A 27,249-nucleotide genomic window follows, 5' to 3' on the forward strand; every position below is an offset into this window, starting at 1 on the left:
CTAACATTACCAGGCTCTGGCCAGAGTCAAGGACATCCTCAGGGATGGAAAAAGATTCTTCATGAGGAAGCAAATGCTGAGGACACAATCTAGAGAAAATGAATAAACAAAGGAAGGCTGCTCTATGCTTTATTTAATTAATGCCTAGAGAAAAGCATATGGTCACTTCCTTCTCCTGTCATGTATGTGTGTGTGTGTGTGTGTGTGTGTGTGCACGCGCGTGTGCTCGCAAGTGTGCACCATGCATATCATGGCATGTGTTAGAGTTAGAGGACAAGCTCTGGTGTTGGGCCTTGCCATCCATGATTTTTAAGACAGGTTATCCCGTTTGTTCACCAGGATGACTGGTTAGCCAGTTTCCAGGGATTCTCCTGTTTCATTTTTTTACTGCCCACCTCACTCTAGAAGCCTTGTGATTGCAGATACATGCTACCACATCTACTTTTGACATGGAAATTCAAACTATGTCAAGTGTTTTTCTCACTGAGCCATCTCTCCAGCCTGGTGGGGATCCTTCTCAATTGAAACAGGAAGATAATCAAACAGACTCTTTTGGTATTTGCTACTGTTCTAGTAAAAACTAAATTGAGAACAAATTGTAACAGCAGTCATAGAAAGTCACATATTAGACTGGGCAAGATGACACACTACTTTATTCCCAGCAATGGAGAGGTAGAGGTAGGGGAGTTTCTGTAAGTTTGAGGCCAGCCTGGTCTATATAGCAAGTTTTAGCCAGCCAAGGCTACATAGTGAGATGCTGTTCATGAAAAAAAAAACTGGTGTGGGGGGAAGCCTACATATTGTTGCCATCTTTTCAGCTCCAGCTTGATATATTTGATATATCTCAGTCTTTCTGGTGATTAACTGATGGTCTATATATATATATATATATATATATTTCACATATAGAATCATCCCAGAGAAACCACTCATACTAAAATCTGATCCTTTATTCCTCAGAGCATTTCCATGTCAGCATGGCTTCTTGAAAATACTAGCAATACTTAATAGAAGCCATGTTGGTTTTGTGCTGGGATTCCATGTTGGTATGAATTAAACAATGGCTGTTTGTAATGTAGATGAACAAGAATAAGAATACAGAGTCATTGCTCTTCTGGGGAGGGAGTGCCATCATTTTCGGATTGACAGTGGAGGGATTCTGAAAGCACAGGGTTTCAGACTTCCCACATGATTTCTTTTCAATTGATTGTCTCCTGGTACCATGCACACATTTTAAATTGCCAGTTGTTCTCTGAGGTTGACAATAAATCCAAGCAAGAACATATTTAATATCCACACAGAATTTTGATGAGTGACTTTTGGTTCTCTGTTGTTCCTATGAAGCCAAACAAACAGTATTCAGATACTGCTGTTTCTTTTTGTGTTATAAAAACCAAAGCAAAAATCAAATAACAGAGACAAGACCATAAATACAGAAACTGATGGAGTTTCAGAAGGATATGATTCTGTTTCAGAGATAAGGAAACTGAAGCCAAGAGACGTGAAATGAGTTCTGGAAGGTCAAAGAGATCAGAGTGGCCTCAAAGGGGGTTTCTGGATGCATTTGAATACATGACCAATCATTAGATAGAGCAGGCTTTGTTATTCATGTCATCTGACCAACAAATATAGCAATGTTGGATAATTAAAGGGGGAAAATATACCAGCTAGCACAGAAAATAGAGCAGCACCCAAAGAGGAAGGCCTGGTAGCACCTTTGCGATGGATTGATGGTTAATCTCAGTTGTCCACTTGATGAACTCAAGAATCACCCAGGAGATAGGTTTTCTTGCCATACTTGATGGGGATTACCTTAATTAGGATAATTGAGGTGGAATGGAAAGAGCCACCCACTGTGGGCAGCACCATTCTCTGGGCTGGGAACCAGACTACAGTGGATGCAATGTGACCAGCTGCCTCAAGCTCCTGCTGCTATAACCTCCCAGCTATGATAGACTGGACCCTTGAATTGTGAGCCAAGGTAAGCCCTTTCTCCATTAAGTCATTTCTGTCAGGATTGTTTTTATCTACTTTTATTTTAGCAACAGGAAAAGTAGCTAATCCTGCTCCCCACAACCGAGCAGCAAAAACGATGTAAAGAGCAGATTGGGTAGATGCCTACAAAATGTCCCGCATCCTCTTTCACATCAGTCATGACTTGATCTCAAAAGCTAGGATGGTAGAAAATACTGAGAGGAGCAATAAATGATGGCTTTCAGCTTTTGTAGCATTTTAGAGTCACAATGAAGCTTATGAAAAATCTATATACCCAGATCACAGCACAGACCCATTTTATCTACATGGTTTCAATGTGGTCCAATTTGTATACTAAACTGAGAGTCATTGCTCTGGACAACCCTAGTATAGGACAAGGAAAGGAAAGGTAGATGCAGGTTATGCTAGATTCTTGGGGTTGACACTCTACTTTCCTTTCCAACATTCCTTGGAGCGACTGTTAGAAACACACTGTCTCTTGTCTTTTTATTAGCTAAATGATGACACATTGGATACTGCTGAGTTTGGACCATCCTGCCATTGAGTGTTTTTATTTTTCTACCTAATCACCCCTAAATTTAGTGATTTTTTTCAGAGTTTCATGAATTTAAAATTCAAAAGTGTCAGGAGGCCTGAGTGCCCATTTGGATATTCACATGGGGGAATAATTGCTTCTGGGTTCATGCAGGTGGTTGGCAAATTCATTTTCTTCAAGTTATTTGCCTGAAGGTTCTGGCTTTCTGCTGTCCATTGACTATAATCCACTCCCAATATCTAGTCACCCACAGTTATTACCATATATCCCATAATATGTGAATTGCAGTCTACAGGAAGGAAGTTACATAATGGTAGGGCTAGTATCCTGCAACCTTTGCCATATTCTATTAGCTAGAGGCAAGTTGCAAGGTTCACCAGTATGCAAGACAAAGAATTTTTTGTTTTTTTGTTTTGTTTTTCGAGACAGGGTTTCTCTGTGGCTTTGGAGGCTGTCCTGGAACTCGCTTGGTAGTCCAGGCTGGTCTCGAACTTACAGAGATCCACCTGCCTCTGCCTCCTGAGTGCTGGGATTAAAGGCGTGCGCCACCAACACCCGGCAAGACAAGGAATTTTATTCCAGTCTATATTAGTGTGTATCTGACTATCCAAGACCCAAGACACACTAAGGAAGGTGCAACAGGGGTCACTCATTGATGGAGGGATGCTCTGTCCCTTCTCTTCCGGTGCATTACACCACAGTCTGTCTTACTCATCTTCTCTAGCAAGCCCTTCAAACTGAGCAATCACTTAAATAGAATAGCACAACTGAATCTGGTACTTTTAAACTTTATTTTTTGTGCAAATGTTGAAAACTCTGTGAATTTGGAGCTAGTCATCTTGACTAAGTTAAGACAATCCCAGTTTTATTGGCAACATTTGAATCAGCATGATCAGGAGCAAGCTGAAGATGTAACTTCTGTCCATTAGGTTTAAGTAGGGCACTGACTTTGGCCGCATTCATGTCAAAGAGTTTCTTTCCAGTCTGTCTGATTTGGTGCTTGTTGGCCTTGGCATCCATCATGAATGTACAGGTGTTGCCTTCTAATTCCCTCATGGCTAACTCAGTAGTAATCGATGATGGCGTAGTAGACCAGCTTGCTTCTTCTGGGAGTACTCTTGTAGGATATTTGTGTTGCCTGGGAGCTGCAGGGGAATGTGGGCTGTGACTGTGGATGCCATTCAGCATGGCCTTCTCTCAGTTTTCAAGACTTTCACTTGGACTTCAGCTTTGAGAAAGGCAGATGCTTCTTCACGTCTGGTGCTATCTTGGTGAAAAGACTGGCTTTGTCTGAAGAGGTCCTTTTAAATCTGCCCCAGAAGTGCACTAGCTTGATGATGTCTGCTTCTGCCTGCTCCCAAACTCCTAAAACACCCCCATCTGATGCACAAGCAGTAAGAGAGAGGGCAGGTGTTCACAGGCCTAATTTGATTTTGAATGGCAATAAGAGGAACCAGACGATGATTATTGAGGTGGAAATAAGGGCTTGATGGCATGGTGAAAAGCACACAATCCCAACACGGTAATGCTGGACAGTCCTTTTTTGTTGTTGTTGTTTGCTTACTTGCTTTGTTTTCTTTTTATTGATTCTTTAGGAACTTCACATCATGAACTACAATATCACTCATTTTCCAGTCCTTTCATATCCACCCCTTGCCCCCAAAAGAAAATTTTAATAATATTAATTAAAAACAAACAAGCAAACAAACAGCCACTTCACCCCTCCGTCTTTTCTGCCTCCCCAACATCTCCTATTCATCTTAGTGGCATAGGGAGCTGTGGTGTGTCACACAGTACACACTTTTGTTCACTCAGCTTTGCTTGCAAATGTTCATTACAATGAGTCATTGGTCTGATTCAAGGCCTCTGGCTTCTGGTATACCATTAATATTAGACCCACAACAAAACTCCTCTCCGATATCCTGTTGTTGCCCCAACCATGGAGGTCCTGCCACTATTTCCGCAGGAGTAGTCCTTTCACACACTCCATCAGGTCATAAATGGGGTAGATGTTGGGGTGGGCCAACTCAAAGTCCTGGATGTAGGCCTGGATGGTAGTTGATTTGGTCAGTCTGGGCATCTGGAACCACCACCCTCACATGAGGGGCCAAGTCAGCTCTTCTATTCCTTTGGTGAGGGGCTGCTAGGCCAGCTCTTCTATTGCAGTGGCCAGCAATGGGCAGGATCAGCTCTCCCAGGACCAGCAAAGGGCAGTGCCAGCTCAACATGGTCCTCAGATTTCAACAAAAATGGTTCCTAAGGTAACATGGTCCCTGTGGTAACATGGGCCACAGAGATCAACACAGACCCCAGCTGCAACAGGACCACAGACCAAGACATGGTTCTCGGCAGCAACCCAGGCCTGTACATCACCATGGCCCCTGGTAGTAGCACAGGCCACCCTGATCAGCCTGGCTGTAACATGAGTTGTAATAGGCCTTAATAATAAAAGCCTGGAGTCAGAAATAAGGGAAAATTCTGAAAGATCAGAGAAATGAAGGAGAAAGCCACAGTCACACCTCACCTCACCAAATTCCCAGCAGAAAAGAGAGCAAGTTCCTGTTTCCTCTTGCCTATATTCCTCTCTCAGCCCAGCCATCTCACTTCCTGTCTCCACCTCCCTAGTCCTGGGATTAAAGGCGTGTACCATGATTGCCTGGCCTCTATGGTTAGCTAGTGGCGAGCTCCACCCTCTGATCTTCAGACACACTTTATTTGTACAAACAAGATATCACCACACCTGGCCTTGTCGGCAGCATGGCTCACAAACACCAACATGGACTCAGGTGCAGACCTGAATATCCATCCACTCAGTCTTCAGTGGAAACTGAAGCCACGAATGTCAACATAAACCTTGGCTGCTGTAGGGCCACAAATGTCGGATAGTCTTACAAGGCAAATACTGTTCTCCCCATGTGATGGATGACATAACTTGAGGCAGACAGACAATAACTTGCTTCAGGTCACACAGATTGGAATCAAATCAGGAAGCTGTGCTCTGAAGTCCTGTTCTGTCCTCACACACCATTATCCAACCTTCTAATAGTTTCCAAAGGAGTTTGAAAACGTCCCATTGGGGCACTGGCCTGTCCCCAGATTTGCTTAGACAACAGAAAAGAGATACTCAAGGAAGCACTTTACCTGGAGGGTCACTGCATTCCACGTGAGAGTGACACTTGAGGAAACTGAGTCATAGCACAGCAGCTCCTCTAGGCCCCTTATGAGGTAAAAAGAGAGCCTCATGCAGCACGGGCTCAAAGTAGGTAGGTTTGTATGTGAGACATCTTTGTTTCAGCTCTGAGATAACTTCCCACAGATATAGCAGCAACTGTGACTCAAGGAAAACTCCTGTCTGCTATACCCCACTGCTATAATGGGAGTACAACACTTACCCGCCTGCCAGGGAAAGACATTGGAACAAATCCCAGCTGTGGTTGCCAAGGTACCACCATTCAGGGGAAGCCACTGCTGCTCTCCGTGAGAGAGGTGGAAAATCCTGAGTAAGCTGCTTCCTTCCCTAGACAGCAGTACATTGTAAGGGAATGAAAAATAGCTTTGGACTATTTGGCCCAAAAGGACCCATTTGCTGTCTACCTAGCTGTTTCAGGGTAGATTAAAGAGGTTTTTTTCCTGCATTTCCCAGGTAATAATTGCATAGTATTGTGTCTTTCCCCCATGGCCTCCTTTTTCACTGTTGGATATTCAAGAATTCAAGAATTTCTATAGATGCTGTACTCCTGTTATAACAGTGAAAGATTCAGGCAGGAGTTTTCCTTGAGTCACAGTTGTTGAGCTGTATGTGCAGGAAAGTTATCTTAGAAGCCAAGGCAAAGGTATCTGAGGCACATCAGAGAATTCACCTTTCTTAGGGAGAACTGAGAACATGTCTTAGTTAGGGTTTTTATTCCTGTGAAGAGACACCATGACTGCAGCAACTCTTGCAAAGGAAAACATTTAATTGTGGTGACTTGCTAACAGCTCAGAGGTTCAGTCCACTATCGTCATGGTGGAAAGCATGGCAGCATGCAGGCAGACGCGGTCCTAGAGAAGGAGCTGAGAGTTCTTACATCTTGACTCACAAGTGACAGGAAGTTATCTGAGGCATATATAAGACCTCAAAGCCCGCCTCCACAGTGACACACATCCTCCAACAAAACCACACTCCTCATAGAGCCATTTGGGGCCACAATGCCTCATCTCTTTGCTCTTTCTCATTTCAGTCCATAATAGCAAGGACAGAAGTTTCCAGGGACACCCCATTCTCCAACCTGTGGCACCTAGTTATTGTGGAGAGCTAGGAGAAGAGGTGCTTAGCAAACTTGTTTCTAGAACACAAACTTATCCCCAGGAATGTTCTGTCCAATGTGTAGCTGGCAGGCACACATGCTACAAAGGTTTTGAAAGGAAAAGAGAAGCAGCCCCCCTCAAAACTCACAGCATGGGATGGAATCAGGAGGGGGTCTTTTGGAATACTATTGACTTTCTTCGTCCTTGTAGGAAGTAAAGAAGACTAGATAGATATTGCACTTTCTGCAATACATGAACTAGCAAAAAGTCTGCCTCTGTAGATGCCAAGAGGGTTGTCAGTGGACTGAATCCCGCCAACACCGTGGTCTTGAATTTGATCTTCAGCTGTGAGAAATAAATGTCCACTGCTTGATCCACCCAGTCTATGGTATTTTCTAAGTTCCCTTCACTCAGTAGAAGGTGCAAAGCACACACTTGTTACTTGCTCTCTGTTTCTATCACACAGGTCTGATTTTAAACACTGAGAGGTTTTTAAATTAAAATCAGATTTTTTAAAATTTTACTTTTAAGCTGGGTACTCTGGCACAAACCTGTAATCTCAGCTCTTGGGAGGTGAGGCAGGAGGATCAAGAGTTTGAAACAAACCTTGGCTTTATAGTGAGTTTGAGACTAGTCTGAACTACAAGCAAAACCTTAACGTGCGCGCGTGCACACACACACACACACACAAACATTCTCTCTCTCTCTCTCCCTGTGTGTGTGTGAATGTCTCTCTCTCTCTGTCTCACTGTCCTCTCTTTCACACACACACACATACACAAAGACTTCCAGATAGTTATAGATTCATAAGTTATAGGAAATAATACAGAAATCCTCTGTACCCTGTCCTATAGTTTCCCTTGCACAAAGGTAACTTCTGGGAAACCTACAGCTCAAAATCACAAGCTGGATAGTGACATCCTTATGGTTAAGATTCAGAAGGTTTCCCAAGGCTACATGGTAGACTAGCTCCTCAAACCCATGTATTCATTTCTTGCTACATTTTGAACTCTATCTCTGTCAGGGGTAGCAGTACTTGTTCAGACATTTGGACTGTAAATATGTACTCTGTAAATGGAGTTCTTAATTGGTCTAAGTAATAAAAACCCAAAGTCAGACATAGAAGAAAATGCTGAGAGACCAGAGAGAAGGAGCAAGCCACTACCATACCTTACCTCCTTAGTGTCTCAGCAGACAAGAGAGCCAGTTTCTGTTTCTCCCTGTTTATATCCTGTTTCCACCCCTTAGCTCACTTCCTGTCTGTCTGTACAGACCTCCAGACCTCTATGGTCAGCTAGTGGCAAGTTTCATTCTCTGACCTTCAGATAGGCTTTATTTGTACAAGCAAGATATCACCACAGTTCTCATATTCTTAACCTTTTGGTGGGATTTTTTTGAAAAAAAATTTTTTTAGCCTGGCAGCGGCGGCACATTCCTTTAATCCCAGCACTCGGGAGGCAGAGGCAGGTGGATCACTGTGAGTTTTGAGGCCAGCCTAGTCTACAGAGCTAGTTCCAGGACAGTTAGGACTATTTACACAGAGAAACCTTGTCTCAAAAAAAAATAAGAAAGAAAGAAGGAAGGAAAGAAGGAAAGAAAGAAAGGGGAAAAAACCCTAAAAAAAGAAAAAAATTAATTTTGATAGCTTTATCAAAGCTTTGTCTTAATTTACATGCTTTTAGGCCCAAGCCTAAGAATCAATGCCTTATACCTTACTTTTTTCTGTGTTTTTCCCCTAAACATTCTATGGTTCTGTAATTTTATGTTTTTGTCTATGACTCATTAACTTTTCTATACAGTCAAATCTGTCAGTAGAAGTATCTCTCTGTGACTCTCTAGTAACATTTGCAGACAAATCTATCTCATCTTTCTTCATCGACTTGTGCTATTGTGGAGAGTCAGGTGGGTATATTTGTGTAGACCTGTTTTTGTATTCTCTGACCCATGGGCGCCGTGTCTGTCTTCACCAGCACCTTATAGTAGTTCCATAAATCTTGGACTTAGGTAGACTGATGATTCCTTCCAGTTTTCTTTCTCAAAGTCATTTAAGCCCTTCTTCCTTCATCCTTTCTTTGCTCTTGTAATATTTGATATAGGATAAATCTTATTTATATCTATAAGAAAAACATTGCTGGCATTTATAGGTGAATTAACCCTGCATATTGGTTTGGAGGAACGAACATCTCTATTATGCTGAGATCTCTGTTCAAATACCATGGTTTGTCTATTTACCTCCAGGTCTTCTTTCTTTTGCTAGCATCTTCTGGTCTTCAGCATAAAAATCCTGCACATTTGTAAGACTTATACATAAGGATTTCTCTTTTACACTGTAAAAGTGAAATTCTGTTGTAGCTTTAATTTTAGCCTTCACAATTATGTGTGGAAATCGCTTTAAATATATTTATCTCATACACTGAGAAGTTACTGAATCTACCTAGTAGCCATCACTTGTCTCCTTCTCTCCTTCTTCCCACTTCTCTCTGCACAACCAAGCCTAGGGCTTGCACAAGGTAAGCAGGTGCCCAGCCACTAAGCGATACCTCTGGCTCCCATTCTGTTGTTCAGAGTTCTCAACCGTGTTTTTAGTTTAATTATTATGGTGCTAGGCTGTAAAATTTTCACTCTACTTCATATTCATTTAGTGATACTGTCTTGAGATTTTTATTTCTTGCTATAAGTTATTTTTCATTGGTCTTTGGAACATTTTCATGTTTGATTCCTTTACATTGTGGATAGATAGTCCCTACCTTTGTATTGGCATCTCTCAGTTGTTACTTATCATTTATTTCAGATATTCCTGGTTCTTAGCATGATAATTTTGCTTCAGCTGAAATCTGGACATTTGGTCTGTGTGCATGTAGAGGTCAGAGATCAGCCTGTGTCATTGCGCAGGAGTTACCTACCTTGTGTTTTGAGACAAAGTCTCCCTCCACACTGAGCTTAAGCCTGCAGACTTATGTAAAGTAGGAGACAAGGGTCTGCCTATCTCCACCTCCCTAGTGGCGGGATTATATGCACATGCCACTGTTCCTGGCTTTTTCACATTGGTTATGAGGATCAGAACTCTGATTCTCAAGTTTGCCTAGTATGCTGGCTTATGTGTGTCTTCTGTCAACTCACCACAAACTAGGGTTATCTGAAGGAGGGAACTTCAACTGAGATCTGGCTTTAAGCTGTTTTCTTAATGAGTTATTGATGGGGAGGGCCTAGCCATGGTTGGTGGTGCCATCCCTGGGCTGGTAGTTCTAGGTTCTATAGGAAAGCAGGCTGAGCAAGCTATGGGAACAAGCTAGTAAGTAACACACCTCCATGGCCTCTGCATCAGCTCCTGCCTCCAGATTCCTGCCCTGTTTGAGTGCCTGTCATGATTTCCTTCTGTGATAGACTGTGATGTGTAAGTGTGAGTCAAATAAACCCTTTCCTCCCCAACTTGCTTTTGGTCATGGTGTTTCATCATAGCAATAGGAACCCTAAGTCGCCCAGCAGGCACTTTGTTGACTAAGCCATTTTCCCAGGCTCACTGGGTAATATTTTTTTGGTTTTCTACCATCTTAACACACCTTGAGGGTCATTTGTTTTCTGCATGACTATGGAAACTAATTACTGCCTTTTGGCTCAATATGTCTATTAAATAATCTCTGAACTACCCCATAGGTGGAGATATTTCTGCTGCAGTAAAAATCCCAGCTGTTGTTGCTTTTAGTTCTTTTATAACTTTTCTCTCAAATGTTTTGGGAACTAAAACAACAACTGAAAACATCTGTGAAGTACTTACCACCAGTCAAACACCCTGGGAAATGCCATATTCCCTTTAATTTGAACGACAGCCTTAAGATGTCGGCACTGTTGTGATTCCCAGTTTACAGTTGATCAGGAGCTTAAAAAAGGTCCATATAGCTCACCCCAGGTAACTGGATAGTTAAGCCAAGTCATAAATCCAAGAATGGCCACGAGACTGCTTGGACATCTTCCTTCCCCACCATGTGCAGAGCTTTAGGTACAGCAACAGTCCACCTGGGTAGGAACACAAAGAACTCATGCCTCTGTGTAGTTCCTTTATGCTTTTTCTTTCAGCTTTGGAGATTTTCTGTTTACACTTAAGATTCATACTCTCATGGCTGAGGTTGCTAGCATAGTCATGTATCTTTTTTTGTTTGTTTGTTTTTTGTTTTTTGAGACAGGGTTTCTCTGTATTTCTAGACCAGGATGGCCTCGAACTCACAGAGATCTGCCTGCCTCTGCCTCCCGAGTGCTGGGATTAAAGCGTGTGCCACCAATGCCCAGCCATAGTCCTGTATCTTACAAAGTAGATTTATATGCAGAATTTGAACTGTTGTGAATGCCAGAGATAAGAAGTACATATTATAGATATGTTCCTAAAGACTCAAAATCCCCGCTGATTTATCCTGGAGGGCATTCCCTGCTACTGTGGGCTGACAAGGCCATTGCTCCTGAGTTTTTAAATTGTGGCATGCTTAGTTTTTAAAGAAATTTTAACTGCACATTCATTTAATCTTGCTAAATTTTGCATTCCAAAGCAAGACCTGTACATTGGAAAACACAGTATCTGGGAATAGATTTGCTTTTTAGTAGAAAAGCATATCTACATCCAATTTCCAAATCTCTCATTGTTCTGTGTGTTCTCTGACCTAAATATATCTGATACAACGGAGCTCTTTAGCCATTAGAAAGAGAGGAGGTAGGAGCTGCACCACTCGAGAGAGCAGGTCCTGTACCTGCCAGACCAGCACAAAAGAGCCAACTGTGTTAGCACAGGTATGGGTGAGCCAGCCCTGAAGATGTGAGCATGGGAGAGCTGCCCCCCTTTCTCATCTGTCTTGTGGAGCATAGGCAGGGGAAAAAAGCCCTCCCCACCACCCACCAACCCTTATGGCAGTTGGGAGAGCTGTCCCCCTGGTCATAAGAGTGGGAGAGCTGTCCCTGAACCTCACCAGCTGCAACACTCAGGAGACCAAGCCCTGAACCCCACCAGGGCAGCACAACAGAGCCAGCCTTGTTTACAGAGGTGTAACCCAGGGTCCTGCTGTTAGTCTCAGTCCCAAATGAACAGGACACTTTATTAGTTATGAAATTGTTGGCCATTGGCTAGGGCTTCTTATTGGCTAGTTCTGTCTTAAATATTAACCCATTTCTATTAGTCTATGTATTTCCAGAGCCAAGTTTTGTCACTTCTTTGGTGGCTTACATGACAACAGTTCTGGCAGACCCCTGCCTACCTCTCCCAGAATTCTCCTTGTCTCCTCATTCTGCCTATCTTCCTGCCTTGTTGGCCGAACAGTGTTTTATTCATTAACCAATAAGAGAAACATATATAGTAGAACAACCCCCATCACAGAAGTGTGGGTAAGCCAGCCCCAAAACGGTGAGCACAGGACATCTGTCCCCATTACCCATCTGCCTTCTGGAGTCATAGGCAGAGGAGAGTTGCTCCTGCCCCCCATCAATGCCTGAGCCTGGTAGGAGAGCTGGCCCTGTGTCATAAGAATAGGAAAGCCATCCCTGACCCCCAGCAGCTGCAACACTCGGGATAGCAGGCTCTGCACCTCGCCAGGGCAGCCCAGTAGAGCAAGCCCCATTAGTGCAGACACGGATGAACCAGCCATGGCAGAGTTGCGACTATGGGAGAACTGTTCCCATTTCCTTTCTGGCGGACCAACTCTACAGCTGTCCAGGCCCAGAACTAGGGTTATGACTTGGTCTGCTCCAACATCCACCTCATCTATGATCTGTTGGTGCATGTGAAGGGACCAGAACCACAGACCCAAAGCAACAGGATCTCCACAACACAGGTTGACAGAGGGATACCCAGGAAGAGTCCTAGTGGGGGCCCAGCATCTAATGTGTAGTGGAGACCAGGGGCCTCAAACCAAACCAATGACTCTCCAATGAACACTTGCAAGTAGAGATGTATAGACAAAGGGGTTTACGTCATGACTTGTTGGGTTGCACTGCAGCCTCCATGATAAGATTTTAAATTCCTTCCCTTTTAAAAATTGTTTCTCATTTTCTTCTGTTTTTTTTTTCTCTTGAATTTTGTTTTGTTCATCAAAAGTGATGCATATCTTTAATCCCAGCACTCGGGAGACAGAGGCAGATGGATCTCTGTAAGTTCAAGGGCAGTTTAGTCTACAGAGCTAGTTCTAGGACAGCCAAGACTATACAGAGAAACCATGTCTCAAAAAAAAAAAAAAGACAAAAAGAGAAAAGGAAAAAGAAAGGCTTACTTATTGAGGCATTATCTCAAATGAGCTAGCTTGTGTCAAGTTGACAGGACAGTCACCGTTTTCAGCTCTCACTCCATCCAATCATTCTGACTCTCTTGTCACAGCTGTGTTGGATCTAATACTTGCTCTGCCACCACGATCTGCACCTGACCCAGCCCTGCCTTTTACATTATACTGGGTTATTGTTTTTTTTCTGTTTGTGTTTCCAGTCTGGACATGATGAATTTGAGGTAGGCTTCACTGGTGTATTGGAGGGGTACGTGTGATGGGTAGGGATGGGGAGGGGGCTTTCTACTGCACTCTGGTTAGGTTGGTCTTCCCCTGGGTCTGTGACTCCAGGCTGTGAGCTTCCTATCTGCCTCTGTTTGTGTTTCTGTTTCAGGTGGGACAGGGCAGCTTGAGATATGCAGTTAGGTGCTTTCCTTCCTAAGGTTTAATTATGCTCTGCTAAAACCCTAATATGCTCTAGGAAAATCTAAGAACTTGTGAATATAAATTGTTCTCCTGTACAGAAAAAGTTTCTTCTTCCTCGCCCTGAAGAGGGTCTCCAGTCTTCACAGTGTGGCTATGGGTCAAGACTAAGGAGTTAACCACAACAAAAATGCTTGTTCTCTGCTTGGAGTTTTGATTCAAAATGTTCCATTGGTTGGCTAGTAGTCTCCTAGTGTTTCCACCCTTGGTTTCAGGGGCATTGGCTCTGTAAGTTGTGACTCCTCTTCGCTGCTTGTTTGTCTCTCCATTTTGTGCAGGGTGGGTCAACACAGCAGTGGTTTCAGTCTGACAGACGTAAGAAATGTGTTTTCAGTCAGTTGTTTTAGGGAAAATAGCACTGGTGAACCATCTGTTTCTGTTCAGTGTGCTCCTTGCAAACAGCATGCATTAGCTGCCGTGTTTTGTTCAATCTGATAATTTCAAGAAGTTAACATAGAGCCTAGTGGTTAATTGGAATGCAAGACTTAATTTTCATTTTTGAGATGATACTATTATATCATTTCCCCCTTCTTCTCTTCCCTCCTAAACCCTTTCATATAACCTTCTTTGCTCTTTTTCAAATTCATGGTCTCTTTTAATTGTGTTATATACATATATGTCTTCTATGTATACACACATATATGTGTGTGTATATTTAGGAATATGTTTAAAAAATAACATTATGTAATTATGTAAAATATATTTTATATATATAATTATGTAAAACATATAATATACATTCACACACACATATATATGTATATATATATATATGCATATATATTTCTTTACAGACCTGCTCAGTTGTATAATGTTGCTTGCAAGTTGCAAGTATGCTTCCAGGGTTGACAATTTGGTACTGAATAACCCATTGATGGGGAAGACTATTTCTTCCACTCTAAGCATTTCTTAGATGCCTGTAGTTCTTTGTGTATGGCTGAGACCTTGTGGGCTTTCTCCCATCCACTTTGGCATGTCTACTGATTTCGTCCTTGTTCTCCTCATGCTTAGGCAGTCATCACATTGGTGAGACTTTATGCTTTATGCTTTTTTTGCTTTTTGGCATCACTATGAGACACTGCATCATAGCAAACTCTTTGATCCTCCAACTCTTAGAATCTTTTTACCCCCTCTTCCAAAATGTCCCTTGATTCTGAAGTTCAGGAATTGTTTTGTAGATGTATCCATTGGGACTCGGCTCCATAACTGCATTTTGATTGGTTGTGATTTTCTATAATGGACTCCATCTGTTGCAAAGAGAAATTTCCTTGATGAGGGGTTAATATTACACTCATCTGTGGATATAAAGACAAATAGAGTGTTGTTAGGGATTATGTTGGCTTAGTAACGTGGTGATTGTAGGTTATCTTTCAAGACCATGACTTTACTAGCCATGAGTAATTGGCTGGATTTCCAGTACCTGGAAAGAGTTCCTTTTTGTTGAGCACGTCCTAAGCCCAATTAGAAGCTGTTGGTTACAGCAAAGGTATGTGTGCTACTACTGTACTCTTAGGACTATCTTGTCATGTTGATTGTTGTCTTGCTTCATAGGCATCATACCTAGATAGGACTGTTTGCTGTCTCTGTCTTTTGGAAGCTTGCATGGCACCTTCTGCTGCCATGAAAACTAGTCCTCAGGGAAGAGGCATTAAAGTCAGTTCCAGCTTAGGGGCATTGGGACCCTTTGCCTAAAGTGAACCCTATGCCTACAGCGCAGGGTCTCTTTAGCAGTAGGGATCCACCTTCCATTTCTTGGGAGGGGCAATCAAGGACAACACATTAGCCTGTAATATTTTGGGACTTCTCATGCCTTGTGTTTGGATTTTTGTTAGGTGGTGTTTGGCTGTTGGAGGGAGTAACCTAGATGAGGAAATTTCAATTGAATTGTGAATGTATGTATGCATATTTATACATAGACTTATGTGTATTAGTTTTTTCCTTGGTTAATAGTATGATTCCTTATGACTTTGCACACATTCTGTTATTTTACCTTCCTGAAGAACGGTTTCAATGGAGATTTTCTTTAATTGCTTGTATTTAGCATCATTAAACTAGTTTCTTAGTGTTGAATTCAAAAGTTGATTAACCCTATTCCATTCCATCCCTCGATTTTACTTCAAATTCAGCAACATGGGCATGACTTATTTTATGCAGATGTCTCTGAATAACTTTTCACCCACTGTTTTAAGCTACAAAGACTTAGAAGTTTGTTTTTTTCTTTTTTAGATTTGCTGTTTGTTCCTAAAGACATACGTACCTTTATTAACCACCAAAAATCTTGGGAAACATTTTTAAGTATTCTCAAAATATGGTCTAGATTAAGCTCCTTTCTTTTTGTAATCTTTTAAAATACATGACTTCTCTTTCTCCCAGCAATCAGGTGTCAGTGTATGTGACAATATATTAGTCAAACACTGCTGTGAAATAATCCTTCTGTACACTGTGAAAATGTGTTGCTCTCATTGTTAATAAAAAGCTGATTGGCTGATGACTAGGCAGGATTTTCGGGGCAGACAGAATTCTGGGAAGAAAAAGGACAGAGTCTGAGAAGTCTTAAGCCAGATGTGAAAGAAGCAACCTGGGAAGTTCATATATAAGTCCTAAGCAGACACAGAGAGAAGCAAGATGGGTATGTTGTACTGAGAAAAGGTACCAAGTCATTTGGCAAAGCATAAATAAGAAATATTGGTTAATTTAAATGTAAGAGTTAGGTAGTAACAAGCCCAAGCTATTGGCCTACCACTTATAAGGAATATTGAGTTTTCATTTTGGTTATTTGGGAATTGGTGGGTGGGAAATAAAAGACCGCCAACAAAACATCTTTTCTTCTCTCTACCTTTATCTGCCAGCAACATCCTCTGCCCAAGAAGAGTAAGAAAGTGCCTTGGTGTCTCCCAGAAGGAAGCTTGTTTGGTACCACTGGGGGCTGTTCAAGGGTGGTGTGGAGCTCATTCAGGAGAGTGGCCTGGGATAAACAGATGGCAGGAAGGAGTACCAGTTCCTTGATATGGAAGGAAAACTTGTCTGTAGAAAATGCTCTGCTTGAAGCTGGGCGTTGGTGGCTCACGCCTTTAATCCCAGCACTTGGGAGGCAGAGGCAGGTGGATCTCTGTGAGTTCGAGGCCAGCCTGGTCTACAAGAGCTAGTTCCAGGACAGCCTCCAAAGCCACAGAGAAACCCTGTCTCGAAAAACCAAAAAAAAAAAAAAAAGAAAAGAAAATGCTCTGCTAGTAATGGCCAGAATGTCAGTGTCCTTCACACTTATTGGGCCTTTGATCTTAACATGACACATATATGCGTGTGCACAATGTACATAGGGAGACTTGCTTATCTCTGTGGCTATTAGAAGCATGTGATTTGGAACATGAGTCTTTATTTCGACACTTCATTTCACACTGGGGGCCCAGACAGTAACTTAGATCATAACCTTGCACTATAGTTGGGAGCTCATTCAAGGCAAAGTATTTTTTTAGCCTTCACTCTGACCAGTTCATCATTCAATTGACCCTGATAGTTCTTGAGGTTAATTCTAGTTTCTGGATTGTGATTTTTAAATGCTAGAAGAATATAGACAGGTCCTAGAAGGACTGTTTGTAACAACCTACAGCATGTACCATTGTATATGTAAAGGCTGGCTCCCTCAGCAGTTTTCAAAATAATCCAAAAACATAGCCAGGCAGTGGGGTACACACTTTTAATCCCAGCTGGGAGGCAGAGGCATGCCAGCCTAGTCTACAGAGCCAGTTCCAGGACAGATAGAGCGGTTACACATAAAACCCTGTCTTTGGGGCTGAGAGGAAAAAATAATCCAAAAACACAACCCCCAAATTGTGTAGTGTTCATGTTCTGTACAAACACTTGTAAGGAGTACAGATGGCATTCTAGAAATTCACCTTTTCTAGTGGAAAGTTAAGCAGTCTACAGCTTTTTATTAGGAATGAAAACAGCACTTAGTGTGCACCCAATATCTGCAGGCCTGGCCTTTGCAAACAGCTTCTTTTTATGTATTTTTTTCAGAACTTTTCCAAACTGTCTCTGTTACATCTACACCTCCTCATCCCTCAGCCATAGAAGTCCCACTTATGTATATTCACCCCCTTTTAATAAGCTTTTTGTGGAGCCAGGAATGTAGCTGAGAGCTAGAGCACCTGCCTAGCAAAGGCAAGACCCTGAGTTCGATCCCCTGCACTGCAACAAAAGAAAATTTAGAAGTTAAAGCTATTTTAAAATTTGCTGTAATTAGTGTTCTTTCCCAAACCAGGGGTCAGTTTTGAAAAGATGACACCAGGAAAGACTGGGAAGACAAAGTTTAAGGAGTTGTCAGTTGTGCTTGCTTTATCATTCTTTCCTGTGGCAATTGTGTCAAAATGCAGGGTTACTCTCTGAGTCAAAATACTCCTCGCACCCACAGGGGTAAACAAACCTCCCTCTGTACATGTATGTGCACACATTATGAGAAAATCATGGTTAGAGCCTTCATGTATACCGACTTCATAAAGATCATGTTTTTTTAAGACTTAGGATCAATGTCCTACACCAACTAACATCAACTCTCTATGGCCTTCTTTGCTTCACAGGCAATGACTTATCTGCTTAGGTATGTACACACACACACTAATTTTCATTCCTCCTGCCCAGCCTCAAGTACCTGCTTATCCATTCTTGCTGTTCCTTAGTCTAAATATTTAGTGTTTCTAGTACGGCTGCCCATCCAGAATAGTGCACAAATTTGCTTCTTGGTAGTTAGTGCTCTGACACAGGGAGTGATGAAGAGGAAGCCAGGTAGCCTGGCCTATGGACCTTCTCCAGGTTCACAAAAATTTTGGCTTTGGCTAAAGGGCTTGACAGTGGCACACAGGTGCAGCCAAAGAGAGCCAAGAGTTAGTGTCTCTGTCACACTGGTAGGTAAAATTGGGTGTGGCTGAATCAGCAAGACTCAGTAGGCTTGCGTCCATTGTTAACTGTCTAGCAGAACATCCCAGGAATGGGCCTCCCATACCTTGAAAAAAGGAAGCAGGACACCCTTGTTAGGGTAGCTCTGGTCCCAGAATAACCATCGATACTCCAGCCCTGACATGGACCTGCACCTCTGGTGTGCCTCTAACTGGACCTCCTGCGGACAGCATCTTCTTGGATGCACTAGCTTCCTGGCCACTGGCACAGAGCACAGTGTGGAGGCCCCACTTGCAGATAGCAAGAGTTTGACAAGTTTCACTTGCCCACAAGTGTCTTGTCCTGGTCCTTTCACCTCTGAAGATGCTTGAAAGATGTACTATACACATATTTGGGCTAATTGGGATTAGGCAGTCACAAGTCTATCTCCTGGTCAGGTCCTGTCAACTAAGTAGCAAAAACACCTACAGAGCTGCAGAGGACACTGAAGCAGGGACAGAACAGACTACTAACTTCTGTTAACATGTTCACCACAATTACCTTCTCAGTTACAGAGGATGATTTGACTGATTTTGATCCTCAGGTTCAAGAGGCAGAAAAATATTCTGGCTTTTGAACTGCATTCTTGAGGAAGTAAGGATGTGAACACAGATCAAGTTTCAATAGTCTTGAGGCATGAAAACTAACATCTTTTCACTTTTTCCTAGGCAACATGGATTTTAAAGATACAGTTTATAATGAGGGCCTAGTTTTTCAGGGACCTCTTGGGGGCAGGGATCTGTTCAAATGGACTGTGCTTAATGCTTTCTAGTAGTTGAAGTCAGTGCTTTTTTTTTTTTATTAGCTATGACAATGAAACAAAGGGATGCCAATATCTAGGTAACTAGTTAGTATCATGGGGTTGGTAGACAGTGGAAAGGAGTGCCAGTTTCCTCAACATGGAAGGAAAACAAGGTTGAAATATCTAGATCACTTTTTCTTAACAATTAACAATTAAAATTAACTTGAAACTCACCCTTCACTACAAGTGAACAGATTGCTAAGGTGATGACTTAGAATTATACAGAAAAGCAAGGAGCTGGGCAATTTAACATCAGAAATTGCTCAGCATACCTACTGAATATACCATAGTTGTTCTTTAACATGGACTGAGGAGATATGGTCACAGCAGGAGTGGGTTTGGCTTTCACTGTGTGTGGCAGTCCACACCTAAGCACCTATTTTCTAGAACTTGCCATCACCACCTGTACTTAAAAAAAAAAATCCAGAGGAAGAAAAGCTAGTTCTCAGTAGACCTCAAAGACTTAGATGTTTGAGGTTACTGACATCATAGACCCAAAGGATATCTGTGCTAGGTCCTTTTCACCGTATGGAGTACATGCTTACTGCCAGCATCCAGATACAGCAGAACTCTCATGCCAGGACTTTGTGATGCCTAAGAATCCAGGGCAAGGGTGAGGGTTGCTTTTACTCATGCAAAGCTTGCCTGACAGGATGAGGCTAAATCACTTTGCAGAAGCCTGTACTGAACAGCTACTCACGTTCTCAAACAGCAGATCACAATTAACCAAGAGCCAGGTTTTGCAGAACATATCTGGTAAGTTCTACCAAGACATACCTGCACTATAGGGTCTACATTTCTGATTATACTCAAATGGGAAAAGATTGTATGTGCCTCAGGAACCATGAAATCCACCTACTTGGAAAGACACATGTGACCTATGAAGTCTGTTAAGGAAGTGAAGATGTGTTCCAATTCTCTTTATAATAAGCAGCATTCTTAGAGGGGCTTAGGCAACTTCAGGGGAAGCAAAACTCAGAATGAAGAATACTGTAATACAAAAGTATGGCCAAAAATACTGTATTTTTAACCAGTAAGATCATTGGGGCATTATTATACAACATTAGGTGTTTTGTTTTTTTTTTGCAAAACTAGTTCCCACCCCCAAACAATAGACAATACATGCATTTGAATGACATTTTAAGAACAGTAAATATGATTTTTTAAATACTGCAAGTTAAAAATGGTTTTGACAAAACTCCCTAAGTACACAGATCTAGTCAGGGCTTCCAACATGAGGGTGGATGCGGAGTGTCCAGCCAGAGGCTGCAATTACAGTCCTTTGAGGATATCCGCCAGAAATGTGTTTCAATGAAAGTGACCTGGACAAACTTACACAGTGTTTTTCCATTTTCTTTCCTAACCCTAGAAATAGCTCAACGAACGATCTCCCTTCCTGTATTTTCTTCCTATCAAGGCTTCTCTGAAAGCCAGAATTCCTTTATCTATGCAAGATCCAATTTTACAAAAGAGCTGTTTTTGTAACATGTAAATGTTATTAATCATTGGGTTCAAATTTTATGGCAATGGAAGCTCCATGGCAGATGTGAAAAGGAGGTACATAATGCCTGAGCACCTACTGCGCATCAGGTGTGTATGCTTACTCTGAACAGATGATTCTAGAAGCAAGAACACAATGGAAGGGTGGTGGTGGCGGGGACATAGCAGGAGACAGCATATTGTGAGAAAGACAGATGGAGAGGCTCAGCAAGCTATCTGTGAAATGGCACGTGTCTGGCTTCCCAAACCTCTGCCGCATCCCACACTACTAAGCCGTTTATTTCTCCTTGTTGTCTAGAACCCAAGTGGAGTCCCAAAGATACAAGTGCCAGGGCATCTAGTAACGCTGCATATGCTGGAAGTGTGCAAAGACAGATAAACACACATCGTTAGCTTCCATTTTTGTGTTTCTAACCAAAGATTTCTCTTTGGAATAAAATATTAATGTACGCCCAAGCATACCTTATTTGTATCAATTGAGGTGCTGTTAATTACCACTCGAGTGGCTTGAAACCCTTATTTAATTTTAAGAAGAGCAGCAATATACATTACAATATTTGGGTACACTTTATTTTTATATGGGTTAACACTCTGCTATATTTTACTTCATTCGTTCTTTTGAGAAACTGAAAACAAAGGGGCATCGGGGTTCATCTGAAGGGATCTGAGGAATTTCCAACCAAGATCTGAGTCTTGCAGTATCTTATTATGCAGCCCTTTCTTCCCATTATTATTTTATTTTTTTTGCAAATAATCAAGTCATTTTGACCCAAATCCAGCATAAACAGCTTTTCACCAACTCCCACTTAAGACAACTAAAATTTACAATCATGTGGCAGTATAAATTTTTAAATTACAATTCGTACAACTTGACAATCAATATAAGTCTGAAGTACAAAAAGTAAATTGCCCTTTGGCTGAATTACCTTTTAAAACTATTAGGCCTGCTAATGTAATCTAAATTAAACAAACAAAAACAAAACCCCAAGCCCCCATGTTCCAGGTTTTCTTTACATGTCGCCTGCAGATGCCACCTGCCAGTAAACGACATATGCAGGCTCCTAAGAAGAATTTGCCAGCTACTCAGGACGTTCAACAGAGCTCTTCCTAAGGAAACCCAACAGATTCTACAGGACTTACTGACTTTTTTGTGGGCCTGTTTTTTCCCTTTATTTCAGATATGAGGCACAGACTTCTGAATTAAGCTCTGTAAGGCATAATATAACTCTCCAATTTACAACTAGGAATTTCCTGTGGGTGACATCATCTGTAAACGGCACACTGGGATGTGCTGAGTGACTCATGAGATGGGTGCTCGCCTTGGTCTGGTGAGGAAAGGTTTCTGTGTTCTGTGTTTTGCTTCTGAATAAGACATGCCCAAGTCACCATAAAACTCATAACAAGCCTCCACTGTCTAGAGCATCAACAGGAGTCAGTGGCACAGCTTAGAGCGCTTGCAATAACAATAGAAGAGAGAGCATGAGTAAACTTTGTTTTTGTACAAAACTGAGAAGCCCTTCCCGCCCCTCACCCTTCAACAAAACCCCAAACAAGAAACAACAACAGAAATTATTTTTAGCTTCATTGACTAGTATGGACACAATTAGGTGTCTAGGCATCACTGTGACTAGGGTGATCAATGTTTTCCTTTCTCAAAAGAAGGGATCCTGTCATGCACCCCAGGATGAGCAGTGAAGCCACAAACTTCAATTCTGCATAGCAAGCTCCATCTCCAATTCACAAAGACAACGCGGCGGTGGCGGCCTTCCCCTGCTTTGCTCAGCAGCTCTGAGCTTGAGATCAGGATGACTCAACTACATCTACTACGGCTCTGTTAAATGAACAGCATGGTCCCCTAGGACTGGTAACACTTACGATCCTGATGAGGTTTTCTCTATACACTGTAGGCCATCAAATGTTACTTTTTTCTTTTTCTGCCTTTTTCTTTTTTTTCTTTTTTTGTTTTGTTTTTTTTTGTTTGTTTGTTTTTGCTGCACCAAATTTAAGGTTGCCCTTTCAGGCAAGCAGTGATTGCTAGCTGATAAAACATCTCCTTAGTGGATCACAATAGCTTCTAAAACTGCCTTTCTAATAAAGGCCACCAGAGAGGTAATGCTAAACTGTGCATTTGCCAAATAAGAATATGAATCGTATAAAAGCTCATATTCCAACCCCAGGTCAAATGGCAAAAGGTCTACAAAGTTGGTCTCCGTGTTTGTATAAAAGCTCTGACGGATGTTGTGTATTTGCTATGAAATTACCTTTGGGTCTTAGGTCAGCACACCTCTACTCAGGAATGTGCAAATGATTTTAGACAGCACGATGCTAGTACCGCTCTGTACGATAGATAGTAAGGGTTTTTTTTTCTTCTTTTCTAAATGGAAAAAAATATCCCTAGTCAGAAATAAACTGACAAATTTACATTCTCCTCTCTTAAAAAAGTAAATAAAATAACATTATTCAAAATGTGAATTAGCTACAAGACATACAATACAATTACATAGATACATATCAATACAGCACATTCAACCTGCCAAAAAATTAATGATTACAAAGCCAGTATGGATGCTGCAATATCAAGAGAGATGTATGTACAACGATCAGAACATTCAGAATTGCACTATACCTACAGGCAGTCTGTTAATTAAATTACAGGTGCTTTCTAGAGCAAGGGATAAAAAAGTAAGCTGTGTTGTTTGGGGACGGGAGAGGAAAGCATGAGAACACTTCATTACGAGTCAGCAATTTCAGTGCTCATATAGTAAGCTGTTCACTCTCACCCCCCTTTGTTATTCAAGAAAAGTGATTGATATGGAAGTTTAGACTTAGTGCCACGCACTAATGAGACTAGCATTGTGGCCTAACTTCCCGGCAGCCTCAGAGCAATCGTGATCTACTTAAATCACATAGCAATGTGGGCTGCTTGACAGGCTCACTCACACATGTGCAGCACTGTTTGCATCTGCTGACAAATTGCACATGGAGAATTCCAAACATCTCTCCTAGTATGATCATTGCATAAATATATGCTTGACAGAACACTGAGTGGTGACTTTTGGGTAAATCCACAAATCTTCCTTAAGTTCAAGTGACCAGTTCAAGAAGAACCCGAAAGTGGTAAAACAAGCTCACTTTTTTTTTTTTTTCAAATCAAAGGTTATAGGATAATGCTATCAACCAGTGTTCTTGGCAGACTCACTCAAACTGAAAGAACATAAAGAGCTAATAACACTGGTGCCAGTAGAGAGATATGAGCAGATCTCACTACAGACCACAAAGGGTATTTTCTATACTGCTCATCTGGACACTGGCACTGACCTTAAAGGGCAAAGGAAAGAACGGACCATGAGCAGCAGTTCAGTTAGCAACTGTTTGGCAATGCATGCTTCCGGTGCACACCCCGCTCTCATCTCACTGTGCTGTCTTAATGCTTACATTTTGAGACACTGGCTTTTACTGTTTAAATTAATTTATTTTGTCTTATAAAAATCTGGCTTTGGCAACACATACCCATAGCAAAAATTATCTTAAAATTATGGCCCAAACACAAAGTGGGCAGGAGGGAAAGAAAACTGGAAACAAACAGAAAATGAAGAAGCTACAAGAGGGCTCTGGCAGCAGCTGCTGGGGAATGTAGTGTCTGTTGGCATATCATTTGGCATCTGTGGTTTACAGAGGGTAAAGAACCTAAAGAGAAATAAAAGGGAGCAAGAAGAGAGGAAGGACATGGCACACGGATTGTAGAAGTAAGGACCCCTTTACAGCCTGTACCCACACACTCTGACTTCCAGGCATCCTCTGACCAACCCAGCTATGGCTGGAGGTCTGCATCCAAAATATATGACTCTTAATCATCAATGGGCACCCACTGTCCTAGTCCAAGTGAGACAAGACAATATATATATATATATATATATATTACACATATATGTATGTATTGAAAAAGAAATACTAGATGTGATGTGCATCCAGAGATACATTTAAAATCATAGTAGTAATACACGCCTTCAGCATAACCACTGTTAAATGAAGCTAATGTAAGACGACTTCAATCGAATGACACTGTCCTGACTGCATCACTCGAGAAAGAAACTTGACCAAGAATGGAACTAGGGTAAAGGCCATTGTAATATGAGAGAAAAAAAAATCAGCAGGGAGGTATGGAGCAGGAAGAAGAAAAATCAGCTGTGTTTTGGTCAATAGGAAAGGGGATGAGGGAGAAGGAAAGGAATGGAGAGAGAGGGAGGGAGGGAGGGAGGGAGGGAGGGAGGGAGGGAGAGAACAAAATGGCACGAGTGCTTTTATATTGTGAGTGAATAACTGAAAATTTAAAGTACATTGAGTCACAAGGTTTGGAGAGAGAGAGAGAGAGAGAGAGAGAGAGAGAGAGAGAGAGAGAGAGAGAGAGAGAAAGACTGAGAGGAAATGAGCTGGGACTGTACTTCAGCATTCTGTTTCCTCTGAATAGTTTAAATAAAATCATAATCATAATATTTACTACAGCTCTGTGGACACACTCACAGAGTCCAGGACGGCAATAAATTAGTATTATGCAAATTGTTTTCCACAGAAATACAGTCCTTCTTGGTTATCTTCAACAGCCCACAGGGAAGGGAAGAATGGTTTCTGGGAGGCAGTTAGACCAGATTGTACTCCTTCAGGTTCAGCTGTAGGATGGTGTCCTTGACGGCAGCAAAGACAAAGCGGATGTTCTCGGTGTCTGTGGCGCATGTGAAGTGGGAGTAGATAATTTTGTCACTGTCAGGGTTCAGGTCCACGAACATCTTCAGGATGAATTCTCGAGCTGCCTGGGCATCTCTCTGGGGTCCTGTTTGCCAAGAGAGGAGAAGGAAAGTTTGTTATGTGATCCACTACACGTCTGTTCATCTGTTCAATCAGCACATATTGTGTCATGCCCAATGAAGACTGATCTGTTTTCCAGATCTATGCTAAGTTCACTGTGAGATGATATGCACTGGTTTGCACTCTTATGCTTACACAGTGTTTCTCATGCCTCATCCATTGCCCCCTGAGAGTTTTATTTAGATAAATTAGAAACTTGTGGTGGGTAGTGTTAAATGTCAAGTTGTCATAGTCTAGAATCTCCTCACAAGGGATCTGAGTTGAGGGATTGTCTAGATCAGGTCAGCATGGGGTCCCGAACTACACAACAAGAGAAAGCTACATGGAACAAGCAAGGATGCATTTATTCTCTTTGTTCTTGCCTATGGGTGCAGTATGACTACTTGCTTGAGCTCCTGCTTTGATTGTCCCCAAAGATGGACTGTAACCTGGGACTTACAAGTCACACACCCCTTTTCTCCCCTAAGTTGCTTTCTGTTAGGGTATTTTATTATACAACAAAAATGAAACTACACCACTCTCTGTCCTTGCTTTCTACTGTGGTGATAAACACCAAGACCATAATAATCTGGGGAGGAAAGGGTTTATTTCAGCTTATGAATAAAGGCCTGGGCAGGAATGGAGGCAGACTGAAGCAGAGGTCATGGAGGAAGTGCTATTTACCAGCCTATTCCTCATGGCTCGCTCAGACTGCTTTCTTTCTTTTCTTTACCCTCCCTCCCTCCCTCCCTCCCTCCCTCCCTCCCTCCCTCCCTCCCTCCCTCCCTCCCTCCCTCCCTCCCTCCCTGTCTTTCTTCTTCTTCTTCCAGACAGGATTTCTCTGTAGCTTTGGAGATTGTCCTGGAACTCGCTCTGTAGACCAGGCTGGCCTTGAACTCACAGAGATCGCCTGCCTATGCTTCTGAGTACTGGGACTATAGGTGTGCGCCACCACCACCCAGCCCAGTCTACTTTCCTACACATCCCAGGACTACCTGCCTGAGACAGCATCATCTCTAGATCAATCATTAATCAAAACAAACAAACAAACAAACAAAAGTCCTTTGAACTTGCTTACAGGTCAATCTGATGGAATTTTCTCAATTAAGGCTTTTTTTCAAGATGCCCCTAGCACATGTTAGGCTGACAAAAAAAAATTACCAGCATACTTGTATAATGATTTGTAGTTGATTATTTCCTAACACTGAAGCAGTAAAAGAAAAAAAACTACACTCTAATTTTAAAAAACAGCTTTTGTTATCAAAGTGCATTATCAAATGAAAAACATGTACAATTCATATATCTGATAAGGATTTAGCACCTAGAATATATAAAGCTCTCATATATATCAACAAGAAAGTATACAGCCTGATTAAAACTGGTCAAAAGACTTGAACCGATAGTTTTGCAAAAGAAGGTAACAAATAACCAATGAGCACATAGGATGCTTAACTCTGATACTCAGGGAATGCCAAGTGAAATCATGAGGCAGTCTTCCATCTACTAGCCTGGATATTATTTTAAAAGGGGTAAAATAACCTTTGACAACAGGTTAAGTCTGCACCCCTGTCTACCATTGGTAGGCAGACAAAATGGTACAGCCACTACAGAAAATAGTTCAGTGATTCCCATATAACCTA

The 27,249-nt window shown here is 41.9% G+C and overlaps 2 protein-coding genes across 2 annotated transcripts in view; both read right to left on the reverse strand.

Annotated features, from left to right (window-relative positions):
- Positions 1 to 3,373: 3,373 nt before the first annotated feature.
- LOC101836070 (60S ribosomal protein L23a-like) lies at positions 3,374 to 3,718 on the reverse strand. Its single transcript, XM_040741978.1, has one exon. It carries the CDS (start codon positions 3,716 to 3,718, stop codon positions 3,374 to 3,376), a length of 345 nt encoding a protein of 114 aa, XP_040597912.1.
- A 16,553-nt stretch (positions 3,719 to 20,271) lies between these two features.
- The window catches only part of Gnaq (G protein subunit alpha q), a 248,661-nt gene continuing 241,683 nt past the window's right edge, over positions 20,272 to 27,249 (reverse strand). Inside the window, exon 7 of the mRNA XM_005063781.4 lies at positions 20,272 to 25,595. Within this exon, the coding sequence (XP_005063838.1) occupies positions 25,405 to 25,595 (191 nt within the window). The 3' untranslated portion in view covers positions 20,272 to 25,404. The remainder of the gene's footprint in view (positions 25,596 to 27,249) is intronic.

Source organism: Mesocricetus auratus, unplaced genomic scaffold (assembly GCF_017639785.1).
Source record: "Mesocricetus auratus isolate SY011 unplaced genomic scaffold, BCM_Maur_2.0 Super-Scaffold_4256, whole genome shotgun sequence".
Taxonomy (NCBI): domain Eukaryota; kingdom Metazoa; phylum Chordata; class Mammalia; order Rodentia; family Cricetidae; genus Mesocricetus; species Mesocricetus auratus.

Excerpts from the sequence above, each read along its gene's own strand:
- LOC101836070 (XM_040741978.1), bottom strand. The coding sequence starts at position 3,718 with ATGCTGAATGGCATCCACAGTCACAGCCCACATTCCCCTGCAGCTCCC.